At 45.1% G+C, this 17,500-nt stretch overlaps 1 protein-coding gene across 1 annotated transcript in view; it reads left to right on the top strand.

Annotated features, from left to right (window-relative positions):
* gbf1 (golgi brefeldin A resistant guanine nucleotide exchange factor 1) overlaps nt 1–17,500 on the top strand; it is a gene marked incomplete at its 5' end in the record, with an annotated part of 83,156 nt that overhangs the window by 49,908 nt on the left and 15,748 nt on the right. The window contains 22 exons of the mRNA XM_079230159.1: nt 1–54; nt 4,106–4,253; nt 4,960–5,147; nt 5,339–5,489; nt 5,827–6,038; nt 6,261–6,359; nt 6,446–6,640; nt 7,244–7,436; nt 7,558–7,695; nt 8,107–8,195; nt 8,277–8,479; nt 8,630–8,753; nt 10,340–10,465; nt 12,730–12,812; nt 13,404–13,640; nt 13,947–14,040; nt 14,789–14,965; nt 15,089–15,153; nt 15,804–15,927; nt 16,473–16,544; nt 16,666–16,760; nt 16,902–17,055. The exon at nt 1–54 is cut by the window's left edge and continues 1 nt beyond it. Of these exons, the coding sequence (XP_079086285.1) occupies nt 1–54; nt 4,106–4,253; nt 4,960–5,147; nt 5,339–5,489; nt 5,827–6,038; nt 6,261–6,359; nt 6,446–6,640; nt 7,244–7,436; nt 7,558–7,695; nt 8,107–8,195; nt 8,277–8,479; nt 8,630–8,753; nt 10,340–10,465; nt 12,730–12,812; nt 13,404–13,640; nt 13,947–14,040; nt 14,789–14,965; nt 15,089–15,153; nt 15,804–15,927; nt 16,473–16,544; nt 16,666–16,760; nt 16,902–17,055 (3,021 nt within the window). The remainder of the gene's footprint in view (nt 55–4,105; nt 4,254–4,959; nt 5,148–5,338; nt 5,490–5,826; nt 6,039–6,260; nt 6,360–6,445; nt 6,641–7,243; nt 7,437–7,557; nt 7,696–8,106; nt 8,196–8,276; nt 8,480–8,629; nt 8,754–10,339; nt 10,466–12,729; nt 12,813–13,403; nt 13,641–13,946; nt 14,041–14,788; nt 14,966–15,088; nt 15,154–15,803; nt 15,928–16,472; nt 16,545–16,665; nt 16,761–16,901; nt 17,056–17,500) is intronic.

The raw sequence follows: 17,500 nt of genomic DNA, 5'->3' as shown, positions 1-17,500 counted from the left end.
CTTCCACAGTTCAAAGAGGAGGCCAAGAGTTTTGTGGGAGCCAACATGAAGAAGGTAAAAGGATTTAAATGTTGAATGTATATTTGATCTGCTCGCTATGTTCCTGCTCCTTTCCCAATTTTTACTGTCTTGGTTTTGCTCATTGCCATCGTGCATCTTTAAGGTTTCTGTCTGTTTTCTGTGTAATCCAGTTATTGATTATATATTGTAGCATCCCTTAACTGAAACACCGAGATCAGCCACATTATTCCTGCACACAGTAATCTGTGGTGCTCGGTTTACTTTTCGACCTCTTAGGTAAAGTGATCATGATTGATTAAATGGCGTAACTAATGACTCTGGACTAATTACGCTCGTCCTGTCTCTTCTCAATAACAACGCAGCTCCCTCCCATCACTGTTCTGTCCTTTCACTTCACTTGGTTTGGGAACTTTTAGTTTTGGGTTTGAGTAGCGCAGCACGTTTTCCCTCAGCTTCTCAAAGGAATCATTATGGGTCAGTGTATGGGACAGTCCTAAGCAGGGCTTTATTTCTTTCAACTTGTCCACTATTGTTGGTTGACAATGAACACGCGCTACATGTATAAAAACACCCTAACTCCACTTTCCCCGTTGTGTCGTTTTGTCTGCATGGCCGTCGTGTTGCTGTCATACATGTCGAGTTTCTATCCTGAATATGGAGGCAGTTGCTCCAGCAGGTGTTTCTTTCTGCATGCTCTGTCTGCTCGTGAGCTGCTGCCTCTCTAGTGGGTATAGAGCCCACAGTGTCTGTGTCTGCCTCTCTAGTGGGTATAGAGCCCATAGTGGCTGCCTCTTTAGTGGGTATAGAGCCCATAGTGTCTGTGTCTGCCTCTCTAGTGGGTATAGAGCCCATAGTGGCTGCCTCTCTAGTGGGTATAGAGCCCATAGTGGCTGCCTCTCTAGTGGGTATAGAGCCCATAGTGGCTGCCTCTCTAGTGGGTATAGAGCCCACCGTGTCTGTGGCTGCCTCTCTAGTGGGTATAGAGCCCATAGTGGCTGCCTCTCTAGTGGGTATAGAGCCCACAGTGGCTGCCTCTCTAGTGGGTATAGAGCCCATAGTGGCTGCCTCTCTAGTGGGTATAGAGCCCATAGTGGCTGCCTCTCTAGTGGGTATAGAGCCCACAGTGGCTGCCTCTCTAGTGGGTATAGAGCTTACAGTGGCTGCCTCTCTAGTGGGTATAGAGCCCACAGTGTCTGTGGCTGCCTCTCTAGTGGGTATAGAGCCCATAGTGGCTGCCTCTCTAGTGGGTATAGAGCCCATAGTGGCTGCCTCTCTAGTAGGTATAGAGCCCATAGTGGCTGCCTCTCTAGTGGGTATAGAGCCCACAGTGGCTGCCTCTCTAGTAGGTATAGAGCCCACAGTGGCTGCCTCTCTAGTGGGTATAGAGCCCATAGTGGCTGCCTCTCTAGTGGGTATAGAGCCCATAGTGGCTGCCTCTCTAGTAGGTATAGAGCCCATAGTGGCTGCCTCTCTAGTGGGTATAGAGCCCATAGTGGCTGCCTCTCTAGTGGGTATAGAGCCCACAGTGTCTGTGGCTGCCTCTCTAGTGGGTATAGAGCCCACAGTGGCTGCCTCTCTAGTGGGTATAGAGCCCATAGTGGCTGCCTCTCTAGTGGGTATAGAGCCCACAGTGGCTGCCTCTCTAGTGGGTATAGAGCCCACAGTGTTTGTGGCTGCCTCTCTAGTGGGTATAGAGCCCATAGTGGCTGCCTCTCTAGTGGGTATAGAGCCCATAGTGGCTGCCTCTCTAGTGGGTATAGAGCCCACAGTGGCTGCCTCTCTAGTGGGTATAGAGCCCACAGTGGCTGCCTCTCTAGTGGGTATAGAGCCCACAGTGGCTGCCTCACTAGTGGGTATAGAGCCCACAGTGGCTGCCTCTCTAGTGGGTATAGAGCCCATAGTGGCTGCCTCTCTAGTGGGTATAGAGCCCACAGTGGCTGCCTCTCTAGTGGGTATATAGCTCATAGTGTCTGTGGCTGCCTCTCTCATGGGTATAGAGCCCACAGTGTATGTGGCTTCCTCTAGTGGTTATAGAGCCCATAGTGGCTGCCTCTAGTGGTTGTAGAGCCCACAGTGTATGTGGCTGCCTCTCTAGTGGGTATAGAGCCCATTGTGGCTGACTCTCTAGTGGGTATAGAGCCCACAGTGTCTGTGGCTGCCTCTCTAGTGGGTATAGAGCCCACCGTGTCTGCCTCTCTAGTGGGTATAGAGCCCACAGTGTCCTGTGTGTTGTGTGTTTTTCCACTGCTCCATGTTACATCACTAACCAGGGCACCTGCTCGCTCCCTTCTCTTGAGGCTTACAATATCTTGTGGAGAAACAAGCGAGTGCAGGTAAGGAAGATGAGCTTCAGTACCCCGGCTGGACAACCTCTCCCTGTAACTCCCCCTTTCCTTTTTAAAGACCGCACTAACCTCCCACTGCTCTTACCTGGCTAGAAGGAACAATGTGCTGTAGGTTCTCCTGTTACTGAGGAACAACTGATGTAGACGAGTCTGTATCCAGTTAACATACGTCTGTGCTTGTGAATGCTCACCTTACTTTAGTAGTGTTATTTACATGTAGTTTTTGGTTCACACCCTCATGCCCTCTCAGCTGCTGTGCATCATGCTGCCCATGTATTTCTCAGCTGTTGCAGGATTGAGCATGTCTCCTTAGCTTTTAGTGAAGCAGATATAAAATAAACTGTGAATTTTTTCTGTGAAGTTTAATAAATGAGCACAAACACTCAGAACCTGTAAAAAAAAACAGCACATCACAGCAAAGAGAGGAGTAGCAGCGGCTCTTCTTAGCTTTCTGTAATTGTGTGCATGATCATACTGTGCTGTTTTATTTGTATTTGTTGTATTTACCTGCTGCTTAATCCACAGCTGAAGCTGGGCTGGTTTTAGGCCATGATCGAATAGGACGCTCTCTTTTAAACCACATCCTCATTCCTCAGAGAACCAGGGTTACACTAATAACCAGAGGGCTTTCTCTCTTTGTTTCTTTCAGGTCCTATTATCTATACAGGATGATTAGGACAGGAGTGTGTTTGCTTCATTTATTTGATGAACTATCAAAAAGAAACTAGAAATTGCATTTCCTGCTGAAAATGCATTGGAATGCTAAAATCTGAAGCTTAAATATTTGAAAAGGTAGCTGAATATAGCTGAAAATAGCGGAATATAGCTGAATATAAAAAATAATATGAAATTATAGAATAATAGCTGAAGGTTTTGTCAACATTTGAATGTTTAAAAGGTGTCTGTAGCTGAAGGTATGCAGAACCTGTAAGCTTTTGAAGTTGAAGAGAATTTGAAGATTTCCTCCATTGGATCCCATTCATTTTAATTTTCATAAAAAGCTTAATAATTAAAAAATTGTAAAGGCCAGAAATATGAAAAGGTCATTGCCATCGTGTCCTTAAGGAGCTGAACATTTTAATAGCTGAGCGGTTTCTGTAGCTGAATATATGAAGGAGGAGAAGAGATTCAAAATACGTACGGAAGAAATAGAATAAGAAGTTGATTAAGTTGAACAAAGAAGAGGATTACAATAGTTGGACTGCTGAAGCATTCCAACTAATCAGAATGTAACAAATAAAAGGTTGTGTTTGAAGCAGCACGGCACGACTCAGTATGCAGCTTCAGTAATGCTGTTTATTTGTTTATTTTAAACAGTACTCCATCTATTTAGCATTGGACTCCTATAACATGATCAAACTCTGGAAGGACAGTTTAAAAATGTCTAAAGATGTGATGCAACACAATCAGATATCTTTTTGATTCCCCTGTAGCCACAGAGTGCTTCACACATGCAGATTTACTGGAAACACACTTTGACGTACAGTTTAGGAGAAAACCCCTTTGTGTAGAGAAAAAGCTAAACAAGTGCCTTAAACATGGTTGTTGGCATTTAGCGTGACTGCACCCTTTAAGCTGGCAGTCTGTCACTGGCAACGCTCACAGCTACTCGCTTATCTCCTGAGAAAGAAGGAGAAGCAAAGCATCCTCTCTGGTCATGGCCTTCATCTGTGACGGTGGTCCAGGCGTACAGCGAGTCTGGAGAAGCTCTACTCAGGGGTCCTCTCTGTTTCCTGTAGTTGAAGATGCGTGCCGGTGGGATGAGCGAGTCGTCCAAGTGGAAGAAGCAGAAACGCTCACCGAGGCCGCCTCGCCACGTGGGCCGAAGCCCCTCCGGTCAGATGGACCCCACCCAGTCCAGCACCCTCAGCAACAACAACCTTTCAGGTGAGGGACGCTCCACTGTGAGGACGCTTCAAACGCTGCAGCCGCCTGTCACGGTTCTTACGGTCAACCTGGAAAAGTCATGGATTTTTAAAATGGTTATTTCCAGGCCCTGGAAAAGTCCTTGAAAAAAAAAAAATCTCAAAAGTTATGTAAATGTGTTATATTCATGTGTTCATGTCGTTCATTTGCGCTGAGTTTTGAAATAATGAATATGCTTTTAAAAGAAAGACTCAAAATATAAGCAGGCATACATACAGGCATCTATATAAATGTTTATTCTTTTAATCAAACTATTGTCTCATTCATTTGTGTCATTTAAGGTTTACTGTATGCTTTGTATTCTCATTGTTAGTTTCAATATTACATTTACTCACTTTTTACTGTTTACACCCAGATTTCACTAAATGTTTGTCATGGACATTTGGTTAAAAGTCATGGAAATGTGGTTAAAAGTCATGGAAGTCCATTGTTCAGAGTTCTGTGTATGAACCCTGTCTGTTCTCTTCTCTTAAAAGTCCTGGTGGGGTCAAACGTAGACAAAGATGACATGCCTCTTTTTCATCGAGAATTGCCTCATGTTGGCCTCCATCATTTTCTGCCAGTGCATAGGAATCTGTGGTGTCAATCTTTGCATGATGGGTGAAGGGAAGAACGGTGCAAACCCGTCACGTCACCCCACCGTATGTCTGCGTCTCTGTCCCGCCAGGTGGCGTCCCGTTCATGGAGCAGAGCTCGTCCACCTCCAGCCTCCCGGCGTCAGACAGCGCGGCGTCGTCCGCAGACAGCGGCCTGGACACCTGCTCCAAAGCCACGTCCAGGGAAGACCTCTCGGACCTGGACCAGTGCAACTCCTCCACACTTCCTGGGTCTGAGCCCGGCTCTCCGGATGCACATGTAGGGAGCAGTTCTCGCACCACGAAACATTGGACTTATTTAATGAATGTATTTTCAGCTTTTTCCGTGTCTCCATGTTGACTTTTATGGAATGGTGTCCATTGTTGGGACTCTGTGTGTATTCAAGAAGCTCTAATGACTTTAACTTTCAAGACGACCACTGATGTGTGTTCTGTTTCCATCCGGTGTAGTCTGACGCTCAGTCGGCCTCGGTGGAGTCCATCCCCGAGGTTCTGGGGGACAAAGACTCCGTTACAGAGCAGTCAGACGGCAGCTCTATCCACGACATGGACTATGTCAATCCCAGAGGTGTGCGTTTCACACAGTCCACGCAAAGAGACGGTGAGGATGCTGAGCGACTTCAAACTCTGTTTTCTCTACTGTTTGTTCTGTATTGCTGCACTCCACTGTTTCCTCGCATGAGAAGATGGCGCTCTGGATGCAGTTTACAAGAATCGGTGCTACAGGTTGACTTTGAGAGCTCCCTTCTGTAGAATAATGAGGTTTTCTTTACACGCAGAACATTGTCCTGAGACATGAAGATGAGATCCACACGTTTTAAAACAAATGATCTACGTGTAGCGTAGCAAAAGAAGTGCGTTTTCAAATGGATTTGCAGCAGTGTGGCTGTAGCCCAAGTCCTTTCCTAACCTCTGTCCTCCTCTTGTCTCTCCTGTAGGAGCGTCCATCATTCCTTATGGCCTGCCGTGTCTAAGGGAGCTTTTCCGCTTCCTGATCTCACTGACCAACCCACAGGACCGCCACAACACTGACGCCATGATGCACATGGGCCTGCAGCTGCTGACCGTCGCTCTCGAGTCGGCACACATCACCAACTACCAGTCCTTACTGGGACTGGTGAAAGATGAGCTCTGCAGACATCTCTTCCAGGTGAAGCACAGCGTAGAAAGCCACGCTCCTAGTGCTTGAATGCACCTGTGTGTTTGTTTTCTGAGTGGTAATGGTTAGATCTTTTCTCTGCATTAGTGAGAAAGACCTTTTTTTTGTCCTCAAAGTGTTTTGAGCAGTTTTCTCTAAATCAGAAACGTTTAGCATTCACGACTAAGGAACTTTGCATTGGAGGGTTTTCTGATGGTCGTGTCTGTGTTGCAGCTGCTGAGCGTGGACCGTATGAACCTCTACACTTCCTCCATACGGGTTTGCTTCTTGCTTTTTGAGAGCATGAGAGTGCATCTGAAGTTTCAGCTTGAGGTAAATGTATATATCAATCCGTATAAATGGTCAAAGTGATCACGAGGAGCTACTGATCCTCATCGCCATGTGTGCCGCTCTGCCAGATGTACCTGAAGAAGCTGATGGACATCATCACGTCGGAGAACATGAAGATGCCATACGAGATGAAGGAGCTGGCTCTGGAGGCGCTGGTCCAGCTGTGGAGGATTCCCAGCTTCGTCACTGAGCTGTACATCAACTATGACTGTGACTTCTACTTCTCCAATCTGTTTGAGGACCTCACCAAGCTGCTGTCCAAGGTAGCGTCCAGACGGCATCACTTTAGCATCTTAGCTTCATGTATTCTTAGTTGGACAGAAGAATGTGGACGTCCTCCTTGGAGAGGCCAAGTGCTTCCTTTCTATTTGTAATGCTTCTTTATTCACAAGTCTTTAAGTACAATTTTAGTACGAGAAATAAAGCAAAATATGCTATTCCGCCATTTTAAAAGTGAGTGTTCTTCACCACTGATCTGATGGATTAAAAAAGGTCTTGAATATTCTTTCTTTCCTGCTGGCTGAACTTTTGTTATACATTATAAATGTCATTTCAAAGTTTGGAAAGCTTGACTGTGTGCTGATGTGTGAGAGACTGTCTGAACGTCTCTGATGCTTTCATCTGGTAGAAAGTCTCTTTAATAGGACAAACAAGTTCATGTTTAAATAACATATTTAAGTCATCATCTGGTAACCGTGGATTGTGGTTTATTTTTCAGTCAGCGCCATCAGACCTGTAGAAAAATAACTTTGTACCTGTTTTTTCTCTTTCTCTTTGACTAGTTTGACTTGCAAAAGACATGGGATGTGGTAATGTGTCATTAGAATGTACTTCAATGTGGTTATTGCATCACGTCTTTCTACCAGAATGCGTTCCCGGTGTCGGGGCAGCTCTACACCACCCACCTGCTCTCACTGGAGGCTCTGCTCACGGTGATCGACAGCACTGAAGCCCACTGCCAGGCCAAGGTGCTCAACAGCAGCGCTAAACAAGACCAGTCCGACACGCTGCTGGCCGAGGGAGACGCTTCCACCTCCAACGGAACAGACGCCACAGCTGGTATGTAACATGTACTACCAATACTCAGGACTAGGCCTCAATCGCTGAGACCAAACTAAGAAAATGTCACGTAGTGTTGACCTTGACAGTGTTTTACAGCGTATTTTGTGTTTGTCTCCAGATGTTAATAGACTGGGCAGCACCAACGATCTGAGTCTTCCACCAACTGAGAATGCACCAGTGTGTCCTCCAACCAGTGGCCACCTGATGGCGGAGAAGATGAGGCTGGGCCGACAGGACCAAGGGGAGAATGAGTCTGGTGAGATCTATTTCATCCTTACTGCCATCCAGGATTCATAGAACCGTAGTTACCTTCGTAACTTTCGATCTTATGGACGGTTTTACTTTAATGTCTCCCTAAACATTGAGATGGAAGCTGATTTAAAAGTCTTTTTATTTTTGTATTAGTGGTAGGCATCAATCAGACATTTACAGATGCTTTTCAGACAATTCACTTTTTTGATGATGCTCATTTTAGTTATACACGTATAGAACAAGGGGTGAAAAACAGAATAAACAACAAAAAGAAAAACAAAGTATAACTAAGGAGTGATCTGTTCTCTATTGTACATTCATTGGGTGTTATGTATCTAACCCATTTTTCCCAATATCCCAAACATGTTTCCAGTTTGTGGGAAGCTGATTTTAAAGTCTTTATTTGTCCATCCAGCTGAGAAAAGAGCCCTGAAAAAGCCTCAGCGTTTCTCGTCATGTTTACCCGATTCCCAAGAGTTGGTGGATATTAGAACTAAGAAGAAGGTGAGCGGTGTTGATTGATCTAGATTAGTTGTGGGGTTACACTCCAGCAGCCAGTATTAAACTGTCCCCTCACCGTTCCAGCTGCTGATCACCGGCACAGAGCAGTTCAACCAGAAGTCCAAGAAGGGAATCCAGTTCCTGCAGGAGAACGGTCTGCTCAGCAGCCCGCTGGACAACAACCAGGTGGCCCAGTGGCTCAGAGAAAACCCCCGACTGGACAAGAAGCAGATCGGCGAGTTCATCAGCGACCGCAAGAACATGGAGCTCCTGGACAGCTTCGTCAAGTACGGTGAAATTCCCCGTTATTGCCCGTGTGTTTACATTTCAGTGTGATTTAACGATCTGGTTTTACGGTGTAGAGGTTTCGCTTTCTATGACGCATCAGTGTGTTAATAAAGATGTTGGGTTTTGACGTTGGGGATGTGTTTCGGCAGCACGTTCGCCTTCCAGGGGCTTCGTATCGACGAGGCCCTGCGGCTCTACCTGGAGGCCTTCAGGCTCCCCGGAGAGGCGCCCGTCATCCAGAGACTCCTGGAGACCTTCACCGACAACTGGCATGTAAGGCAACTCTTCTGTTACAATCTCGCCGCACATTCAGATTATTACTAGAGAGCAAGGTTCGTCGCACAACTTTCAAGGTGAACTCTGTTTTATAAATCCTCTTTTTCATAAACACCAGCAGTGTTCGTTGCGTTTGTATTAGTGAGCTATAACTGTGCCATACGCTCCATGCAATATTAAAGACACAACTCAAGCTATTTCATCAGCACTGTCTGCTCATCTTCATCCCCTGCACATAAAGATTGTGTAATTTATTGTGTAGATAAAGCCAGTGAGGGCTCACACATGATGTCCTCGTTATCAGTCTGAATCATACTGCCACCTGTCACACTTCCTGTGATGGATCCACTGTAAACAACGGGCTCAAAGTCGACGTGTAATACAATCGTGCCGAAACACAAAGTGAAACTCACCAAGGTCCAGCAGTGCTAGTTCCGTTAGCTGTTAGCTGTTAGCTGTTGACCAAGCACACCATCCAAAAATAACAATAAAAGTGAGTCCCACACATAACCGCCCCCAGGCTCATGCCTGCGGGGACGATAATGGATCACTTTAACCCTGATGGTATACAACACTTGAGCTTTATGGACTAAAAGGTTGTAAAACACTTGCAAGAGCCGAGTCAAACTAATCTTGACTGACAGCAGACGAGAGGAACAACCTCAGCCAACGGGCACTGATTTAGGATTTGGCTAATCAAACACACACACACACACACACACTCAGATCAACTTTATTATGCTGCACAGGAACATCTGTTTAGTATGAAAGCCCGTTTCTGACAAAAAAAAAACAACAAAAAAGTCATTATGAGATAATAAAATCGAAATTATGAAATAAAAAGAATTATGACATTGCTTTTTATCTCATAATTTCGACTTTCTATCTCATAATTATGACTTTTTTTCTTCTATTTTTGGCTGAAACGGGCTTCCATAGGTTAGTCCAGGGCTCCAGACACAGAAAGACCTCAGCATTATGATAATAAACCATATTCGATCACGTTAAGACTGAGACAGGATAAACAATAAAGTCAAAATAAATCCACATTACCTAAAATAAATGTGCATCTAGCATTAATGGTCTTTTCACAGCCGTGGCTTAAGCTAACAGCGGCTAAGATGGAGCGCTCAACACATCCAGTGAGGTAAAGAAGTCTTTGTTCTGTTGCCTGGATGTGAACCAACAACCATCCATGTCTGTGTCCATCTTTAGAGGAAGCCTGACTTGTTATCACACGTTCAGGTGTACACATGGACTGCAGAGGTGACACGTGGTTGACCCCGCGGGTTAAAGTGGGAGGATGACATAAGCGTTAACACAGACACACACATTTACACAGTGATGAGCCATCTCCACAGAGGGAACATTACACTTCTTAAAATAGCAGGAGGAGTCATGTGACTCGGAAACTATTTCTGGTAATGTCCTTTTCTTAGGCCGACCACGTACACACACACAGGTGGTGATACTCTCAGGCAGTGACTCTGAATGACACTGATGTCAGCAGCACGTGTGGAAACAAAGTCCTGGAGCAGTAGAGGGGAAGCGTGTTCACCCCGTGTTTCCTCGTGTGTTTGTAGAAAGTGAACGGCTCTCCCTTCGTGACCAACGATGCCGGCTTCGCCCTGGCCTACGCCGTCATAATGCTGAACACTGACCAGCACAACCACAACGTCCGCAAGCAGAACATCCCCATGACCATCGAGGTGAGCGATCTCTCACACACACACACACACACACACAGTGAGCTGCTACGACACTGCTGACGAGTACAAACCAAACCAAATGAAATTACATTCCCCTCCATTTGTTTTTTGTTACGGCCCAACTTCCAGAGGTGCTTCTTCCTAAGGCTTAAAAAAGCATCCCGTCTCCAGACCCTCAGGGAGAAGTGAGAACATGTTTCAGGGTTCTTGCGCTCATGGAAAACCTGGAAGAGTCATGACGATTTAAAAAATGGTTATTTCCAGGCCTGGAAAAGTCCTTGAAAAAAATAAAAACCCCAAAGTTTAGTAAAAGTCATGTAAATGTGTTATATTCATGTGTTCGTGACGTTCATTTACGCTGAGTTTTGAAATAATGAATATGCTTTTAAAAGAAAGACTCAAAATATAAGCAGGCATACATACAGGCATCTATATAAATGTTTATTCTTTTAATCAAACTATTGTCTCCTTCATTTGTGTCATTTAAGGTTTACTGTATGCTTTGTGTTCTCATTGTTAGTTTAAATACTACATTTACTCACTTTTTACTGTTTACACCCAGACTTCACTAAATGCTTGTCATGGACATTTGGTTTAAAGTCATGGAACCCATTGGTCAGGATGAGTCTGAACCCTGATGTTTCTGTGTTTTCTTTGTGTTACAAAGGTTCCGAGGTGCACGACCGCTTTCCTCAGCCGTGATTCCGTTATCTTCTGGCACTCTGAGCTTTAGAAGGCAAACAAACTGCACCTTTTGTCTTTCAACAAATGTTAGTTTGCAGATGAAATTGGGAAAAGGCATCAAAGCGGTGTTGTATTCATAGACGTGTCACGCCTCTGTGTCTGCTGGTGGACATTCCTCTGCTCAGAGCCAACAGCTGTAGGCAGTGGTGTTCGGTCTGAGAGGAGGACTCATCCCAACCAGGCGGGGGAGGGGGAGGCGTCCTCTGTCTCTCCTGGTCTGCGTCTCTGTTTTCTCTCTTTGATTGACAGCGGCTGAAGACTAAACAGAGCCTCAGTTTGTGGGTGGGCCACTCTCACTGAGCAACAACAGCAAAGCACTTGCTCTGCTCTCCTTTACGCAGCCACACTGTGTGGAAATGCTCTTTCCTGAGTCAGACCTCATCATACAGCTGCTGCTGTGCGGTGTTTAAATGATCCCTACACATTCCTGAAAGGTCACTCGTGGTTTGATGAAGAAGGCTCGTTGACCTCCGGGCTCAGACGACGGGGAGAGGCTTCCACACAATAGTTCGGAGAGAGCCAATAAAAGTGGCGCCGAGCGCTGCAGTTACTTAGCAGCTTGCGATGTGTAGCATTCACCAGAGCATGTGTCGGCACTGCGGTTATTTTTGAAATGGGAAAACTATGCCCAGCATCAGTGCGTAAATCAGATCCTATTCCCGAGGATCTGACGATGAGGACATGTGTTCAGTGAGGTGCAGGTGAGGTCAGTCCATGAACTTCCTGTGGTCCAGAAAACACAGAGCGCTGCTGGGGGCTGCAGCAGCTGCTCTATATATTCCTCTTGTTTCAGACTCATGGGTCCATATAGCAGCAAACACAACAACAATATATAAACACAATAGAGGACGCAGGTGTAATCACTGCAGTTAAAAGTCACTCATGGTTAAAAACATGCAGACACTTGTTCCAATGTTTCCAGAAACTAGAAGAAGACCTCGTATCACTCTGTTGGCTCAGTTAAGACTTTTTTAATGACATGTTCTGAGTCATTTAATCAACATTTAAATGTGTTTATAACATTCCTCAACACCGCATGGAAAGTGGGAACATCAGAGTCACAAACACGACTTCACTCGTCCGTCCGGGGAGCTGCAGCAAGATTCTGGAGCGCTCTCTCTCTGCGCCCCGGCAGAGAAGCTCCCGTTTCCTCTCCTCTTACCTGCCGGGAGGACAACGAGCCTCGAGGTCGTCCGTCATCACGGGGCGCTTCTGTTTATTTACAGGAGGCTCTCGGCTCTAATCCCTGTTTTCCTAACGCTGCAGCTGAAGCGTATTCAGTAACGAGTGTGTTTCCACACAAAGCCCTTTAATTGTTGGCCGCTGGATGCTCGGTTAACGAAGCTCTATGGATGCCGGAGGCTTGGGTGTCTGAGCTAAGCTCCGTGTTGAGATGCATTGACTGACATGTTGATGGTGGAGAAATGACGGTTTGTCTCCCAGGATCAATGGGAGGCGTTTGAATAAAGATTATTCCACAGCTTAAATGCACCTTTTTCTTTCTTTCTTTCTTTAAACAGCAATTCAAGAAAAATCTGAAGGGCGTGAATGGAAATATAGACTTTGACCAGGACATGCTGGAGGACCTCTACAATGCTATCAAGTAAGCTGCCATCACACAACTGTATGTACAACAGGGTTCTTATCTGGAGAAGTCATGGAATTTTAAAATGGTTATTTCCAGGCCTGGAAAAGTCCTTGAAAAAAAATAAAATCCCCCAAAGTTTAGTAAAAGTCATGTAAATGTGTTATATTCATGTGTTCATGTCGTTCATTTACGCTGAGTTTGAAATAATGAATATGCTTTTAAAAGAAAGACTCAAAATATAAGCAGGCATACATACAGGCATCTATATAAATGTTTATTCTTTTAATCAAACTATTGTCTCATTCATTTGTGTCATTTAAGGTTTACTGTATGCTTTGTATTCTCATTGTTGGTTTAAATACTACATTTACTCACTTTTTACTGTTTACACCCAGATTTCACTAAATGTTTGGTCATGGACATTTGGGTTAAAGTCATGGAGAAGTCATGGAACCCATTGGTCAAGATGTGAATGAACCCCGAGTGCAAAACCCAAAGAGTCATTCTATAACCGGATCAAACCTTCTTATTGGAGAACTTGTAAATGTCAATTCAGTTGAATAAACGACTGAAATGATTGATTTAGTGGATGTTTGTCCTCTGCAGGAACGAGGAGATCGTGATGCCGGATGAGCAGTCCGGCTTGGTGAAGGATAACTACGTGTGGAGCGTGCTGCTGCACCGCGGCGCCACGCCCGAAGGGGTTTTCCTCCACCTGCCGCCCGGCAGCTACGACCACGACCTGTTCACCATGACCTGGGGTCCCACCATCGCCGCCCTCTCCTACGTCTTCGACAAGAGCCTGGACGACACCATCATCCAGAAGGCCATCACCGGCTTCAGGTACGCACAGCCATGAAGCACGTCGTCCTGGTCGGTAGACTCTGAATGCAGTCTGTTTCCCAGGTACTGCTTCATGTGCAGCCATACAAACTATGTCCATATCTTCTAACCACAGCGAGTTCACTGCTCTACCCGTCTCTGGTCTTCTCGTGTAAAAGTGAGACATGCTTTGTCTCTACTGGAAGCAGTGTCATCAGACCCTCATGACTGACCTATAAAGCGACATGTTGTTCTGTGTTGAGGTGTTGTGAGTTTATGCGTCGTGTGTGTGTGTGTGTGTGTGTGTGTGTGTGTGTGTCTTTGCAGGAAGTGCGCCATGATAGCAGCTCACTACGGCTTCAGTGATGTTTTTGACAATTTGATCATCTCCCTCTGCAAGTTCACCACGCTGAGCAGTGAGGTGAGACCTCATGTCGTTGTATTAATATCATATATATATGTCATATCATATATATTTCCACATGAAATGTTTTAAGACGGGATCCTGAACTCCAGAGAGAACAATAATGAATTGCTTTGATTATCATTTCAGTTCATTATGGTGACATCCTGATGTGTTACGTTATTAAATAATGATATATTATCTATCAATGCTGTACTAAATGTGGCTCAAAAACACAGACAAGACTTTGACAAAGTAAGGTATATATTTCATTTTATTCACAACGGTTGCAAATATACACACACACACACAGACGCACATATGGTATGTATATATGTATACATGTGTGTGTGTGTGTATATATATATATATATATATATATATATATATATATATATATATATATATATATATATATATATATATAAATATGCTCATATTTCCTTTTTATAGTAAAATATAAAACATTGACTTTATTTTTTAAATATGAATTAATTAATGAAATGTTATAAAATGTTGCTTGTAATTAAGAATCAGTGCCTTTTTTATTTACTTGATCAAATGCTGCAAAAAAACATCTTTCAAGTGCTCCTGTTGAACTGCCAGTTTACACACACACACACACACACACTGGCAGTACAGACCTGCAGTAAATGAACGAAGTAGCGGTGTGTTGTTTGGAGACTGAGCGTGTATTACTTCTGCATGTAAAGCACACGCGTGTGTCAGGCTGTGTGTTGACTGAGTGCCGGTGTGTCCTCTGCAGTCCGTGGAAAACCTCCCCACCGTGTTCGGCAGCAACAGTAAAGCTCAGACGGCGGCCAAGACGGTGTTTGACCTCGCCCATCGGCACGGCAACATCCTGAGGGACGGCTGGAAGAACATCATGGACGCCATGCTGCAGCTGTTCAGAGCCGAGCTGCTGCCCAAAGCCATGGTGGAGGTGAGCACTACACACTCCACACACACCCTTGATGACACACTGAGGCTTTCAGACTGCGCTGCATCCTCCATGCTGTGCTGCCCCCTAGTGGCTGCTGATCAAACTCTGTGCTTGTTGCCTCAGGTGGAAGACTTCGTGGAGCCCAGCGGGAAGATTTCTCTTCAGAGAGAGGAAACGCCTTCTAACCGGTACGCATCTCATGTGTTCATATGTTTACATTAGAAGCCAACTGGGAATGACAGCATGATATCCAGATACAGATCACAGGGTTCTTATGCTCATGGAAAACCTGGAAAAGTCATGTCATTTTAAAATGGTTTTTTCCAGGCCTGCAAAAGTCCTTGAAAAAATAAAATCCCCAAAGTTTAGTTAAAGTCATGTAAATGTGTTATATTCATGGGTTCATGTCGTTCATTTACGCTGAGTTTGAAATAATAAATATGCTTTTAAAAGAAAGACTCAAAATATAAGCAGGCATACATACAGGCATCTATATAAATGTTTATTCTTTTAATCAAACTATTGTCTCATTCATTTGTGTCATTTAAGGTTTACTGTATGCTTTGTATTCTCATTGTTAGTTTAAATACTACATTTACTCACTTTTTACTGTTTACACCCAGATTTCACTAAATGTTTGTCATGGACATTTGGTTTAAAGTCGTGGAAAAGTCATGAATCCCATTGGTCAGAATGTGTCTGAACCCTGATTAGAAGCCACTGGTTCATGGCAGTATAATATCCTTATTATTCTTTAATTCCACGAACAAGCGTTCCATGATAATAAAAGCAGTCGTGCCCAGAGTAAAGGAGTAAAACCTGAGTGTCTCCTCGTCAGCGGGGAGTCGGCCGTGTTGAGCTTCGTGAACTGGCTGACGCTGAGCGGAGCCGAGCAGTCCGGACTCAGAGGACCGTCCACGGAAAACCAGGAGGCCAAGCAGGCGGCCGTCCTCTGCATCAAGGTACGACTATCCAGCACCCAGTCTTCTGTGTCTAATGGAGAGTTGTGCACATTGTTGGTGTTTTTATTGTGAAAGTCAGGAGGGAAGTGGTGGATGTGCTCTGCCTTTGCTTACGGTCCTGGATCTGACCAAGGAGCCTCCGTGTTGTCTTAAATATCCATTACACACTATATAGATTAGTGGAAGTCTTCATTTTTGGTGGTTAAAATGGTTCCCGGAAAGAAATAGCGTAGCATTTAGCATGAAATCTGTCCAGGCTTCTATATTTCTTGTACTGTATTCGTCTCCGTCTGTCTAATAATAGTTCTTAAACCAGAAATACCTTTAACTGAGAGACAGAACGACTGAAACTATCCAGGAATATTCCTGGAACCGTAACTTCAAACGTCTCTGTGTATTTTTCTACATGCACAGAAATGCATCGACTGTGACGACTTAGTGGTTTATTTGAAGGACTGCATTACTTGTCCCACGACGTCTCCCCTTCAGATGGTTCTCTCTGTCTACGATGCCGTCAACATCACTGATATTTCTGTCTCTTCCAGCAATGTGACCCGGAGAAGCTGATCACGGAGAGTAAATTCCTCCAGCTGGAGTCTCTACAGGAGCTGATGAAGGTTTGTAACCGTTCCTGCCAACATGTCTTTCATACGCATGGAGCTCCTGTGTGTTTCTCTTAGTTCAGGCTAGTGTAGTAAGTCATGAAGACACCAAAGCAAACCAGACTCTTCCGTCCAGGCTCTGATATCCGTCACCCCCGACGAAGAGACCTACGATGAAGAGGATGCTGCCTTCTGCTTGGAGATGCTGCTGCGCATCATCCTGGAGAACCGGTAGGAAGAGGACGGCCACTCATACCTGCAGAGCTCAGTCACAGGTGTTGTCTGAGTCATTGAACGTGTGTGTGTGTGTGTGTGTGTGTGTGTGTGTGTGTGTGTGTGTGTGTGTGTGTGTGTGTGTGTGTGTGTGTGTAGAGACCGTGTGTTGTGTGTGTGGCAGACGGTGAGAGACCATCTCTACCACCTCTGTGTCCATCCCAACGAGAGCTGCTTCCTGGTGGAGAGGGCTGTGGTGGGACTGCTGCGGCTCGCAATCCGCCTGCTGCGCCGAGAAGACATCAGCTCTCAGGTACACACACACACACACATGCGCACACACACACACACACACACACACATGCACACACACACACACACACACACGTAGACACATACACAGACCGGCATACACACGCACACGCACATGCAGACACATAGACACACGCGCACGCACACATGCACACACACACATACAGACACATAGGCACACACATACAGAGACATACACTCGCACACACACACACACACACACGCATTCAGACACATAGACACACACACACGCACGCACATTCAGACACATAGACACACATACACGCACGCACGCACAGACACATAGACACACACACGCACATTCAGACACATAGACACGCACATATAGACACACACATACATACACATAGACACACACATACAGACACATAGACACACACATACAGACACATAGACACGCACATATAGACACACACATACATACA

This window comes from Taurulus bubalis (assembly GCF_910589615.1).
Source record: "Taurulus bubalis genome assembly, chromosome: 14".
Taxonomy (NCBI): Eukaryota; Metazoa; Chordata; class Actinopteri; order Perciformes; family Cottidae; genus Taurulus; species Taurulus bubalis.
This window is presented reverse-complemented; position numbering and strand designations above follow the sequence as displayed.